Source organism: Lagopus leucura, unplaced genomic scaffold (assembly GCF_019238085.1).
Source record: "Lagopus leucura isolate 7727_CA_CO unplaced genomic scaffold, USGS_WTPT01 34147-0_obj-0_obj, whole genome shotgun sequence".
Lineage (NCBI taxonomy): Eukaryota > Metazoa > Chordata > Aves > Galliformes > Phasianidae > Lagopus > Lagopus leucura.
In genome coordinates, this window is record NW_024968606.1 from 1 (window position 1) to 1,748 (window position 1,748).

At 68.8% G+C, this 1,748-nt stretch overlaps 1 protein-coding gene across 1 annotated transcript; it reads left to right on the forward strand.

Moving 5' to 3' along the window:
- Nucleotides 1-411: 411 nt before the first annotated feature.
- Nucleotides 412-1,730, forward strand: LOC122193740 (protein phosphatase 1 regulatory subunit 12C-like; the record flags this gene model as incomplete). Its single annotated transcript, XM_042894605.1, has 5 exons — nt 412-621; nt 1,134-1,207; nt 1,289-1,342; nt 1,436-1,526; nt 1,620-1,730. Coding segments are annotated over exons 1-5 (540 nt in total), but the record flags the coding sequence as incomplete, so codon positions are not given.
- Between the last annotated feature and the right edge of the window lie 18 nt (nt 1,731-1,748).

The window sequence follows — 1,748 nt, forward strand, 5'->3', positions numbered from 1 at the left end:
CCCGGCCAGGAGCTCAGTGTGCCGCATGAGCAGCCGTGAGAAGATGTCAGTGCAGGATCAGTCCAAGGAGCGCCCGGTGCTGGGGGTCCTGCCCCCCCCCTGGAGACGAGGACAGCGGCGATGAGGGGGAGACCCCTCCCCACATGGGTGAGGCTGTGAGCCCTCCACAGGGGGGGATCTGAGGGGGGGGGGGCTGCAGCAGCATTTCACCCCACCCTTTCTGTTCAGGTCCTCCCATGGAGATGGCCCCACTGAGCCCCCCCAACGGGGTCCCTGCCGGCCCCCCCGTAAAGGTAAAAATCCCCCACCCCCCAAGTTAGTGCCCCCATCGAGGCCGTTTGCCCCCCCGTAGAGCATGGGGGGCACTGCTCTCCCCCAGCACTGATGGGGCTCTGGGTTGAGTCCGACCCAATGTGGGGGGCTTGCGGGGGGTCTCTGCTCCATTTTGGGGTATCTGGGAAGTCGCCTCCCCCCCCCTCCGCGGCCCTTCCCCCCCGCCGGGGTCCCGGCCCGGGGCGGGCCCGCCCGGGCGGGTGGGGGGCCCCGCCCCCCCCCCCCCCCCCCCCGGATTTTGCTGTCCGTCGCTCCGCCTCCTCCCCCCGCCTGGACTCCGCCCCCCAGGTAAGCCCCCGCCAGGCCCCGCCCCCAGCCCCGCCCCCTCTCCCGATTGGTTGAGCTGTGGCCATGCCCCCCGTTGGCCCCGCCCCCATTGCCCCACCCGTTTCCCACCAGGCTCCGCCCCCAATCTTCATTGGCTCCACCCCCATGTGACTGCCATCCAATCCGTGCTCCTCCCCCCCTCTCTGGCCCCGCCTCCTTTCTCTCAGCAGCGTGAAGAACCGCAACCCAATTGGCCCACGCCGGGCCAATCAGAGCACATCTTTGGAGCTAGCCAATCGGGAAGGAGGGAGCAGTGCACGTGGGCTGGGTGGTGGCTCCGCCCTCTGCTCCCGGGGGGGGCGGGGCCTAGTTTAACCCTTTCCTCTCCACCTGGCTCCTATGGGGGCACTCATTTTAGGCTTTCTTTCACAAGAAAAACGTTTTTCTCCCCAAAATCGGGTGAGGGGGGGGGCCGTAGGGAAGGACCCCACAAATATGGGGCCTCCCCCCAGCGCTCGTTGCTCCTCCCCCAGAATAAAGAGCTGCGCTTGGCCCGCGTGCCCCCCACCCCCTCACACTGGGCTCCCTGTGACGCTGTCCCATCAAAGTGAGTCTGGGGCTCTGTTTGGGGGAGGGGGGGACGTGAGGGGTGGATTTGGGGTCCTAAACCCCCCCCCAACACACACAGCCCCATTGATGGAGGCCCCCCGGTGAAAGTGGATGCAGAGCCTCGGCCCCGCAGGTACGGCCCCAACCTCGGGGTGGGAGCAGATTTTGGGGAGGGGGGCGGAACGCAGGGAGAGGAGGGTCTCCCCGTGCCCCCCCCCCATTCCAGGACTTACCAACCCCCCGTGCGGGACGAGGAATCCGAGTCGCAGCGCAAAGCGAGGTCCCGCATGATGCGGCAGTCCAGGAGGTCGACGCAGGTCTGGGGGAGGGGGGGTGCCGTGGGGGGGGGGGGCGGGGGGGGGCCGACCCGGTGTCCCCCCCCCCCCCCCTTCTGTGATTCCCCTCCCCAGGGCGTCACTCTGACTGAGCTGAAGGAAGCAGAGAAGGCGATTGGTCGCATCGGAGAGGAGCAGCCAATCAGAGAGGGGGAGAGGCGGGAGGAGCAGCCCCCCGAGAGCACGGTGGGAGGGGGGGGGGGG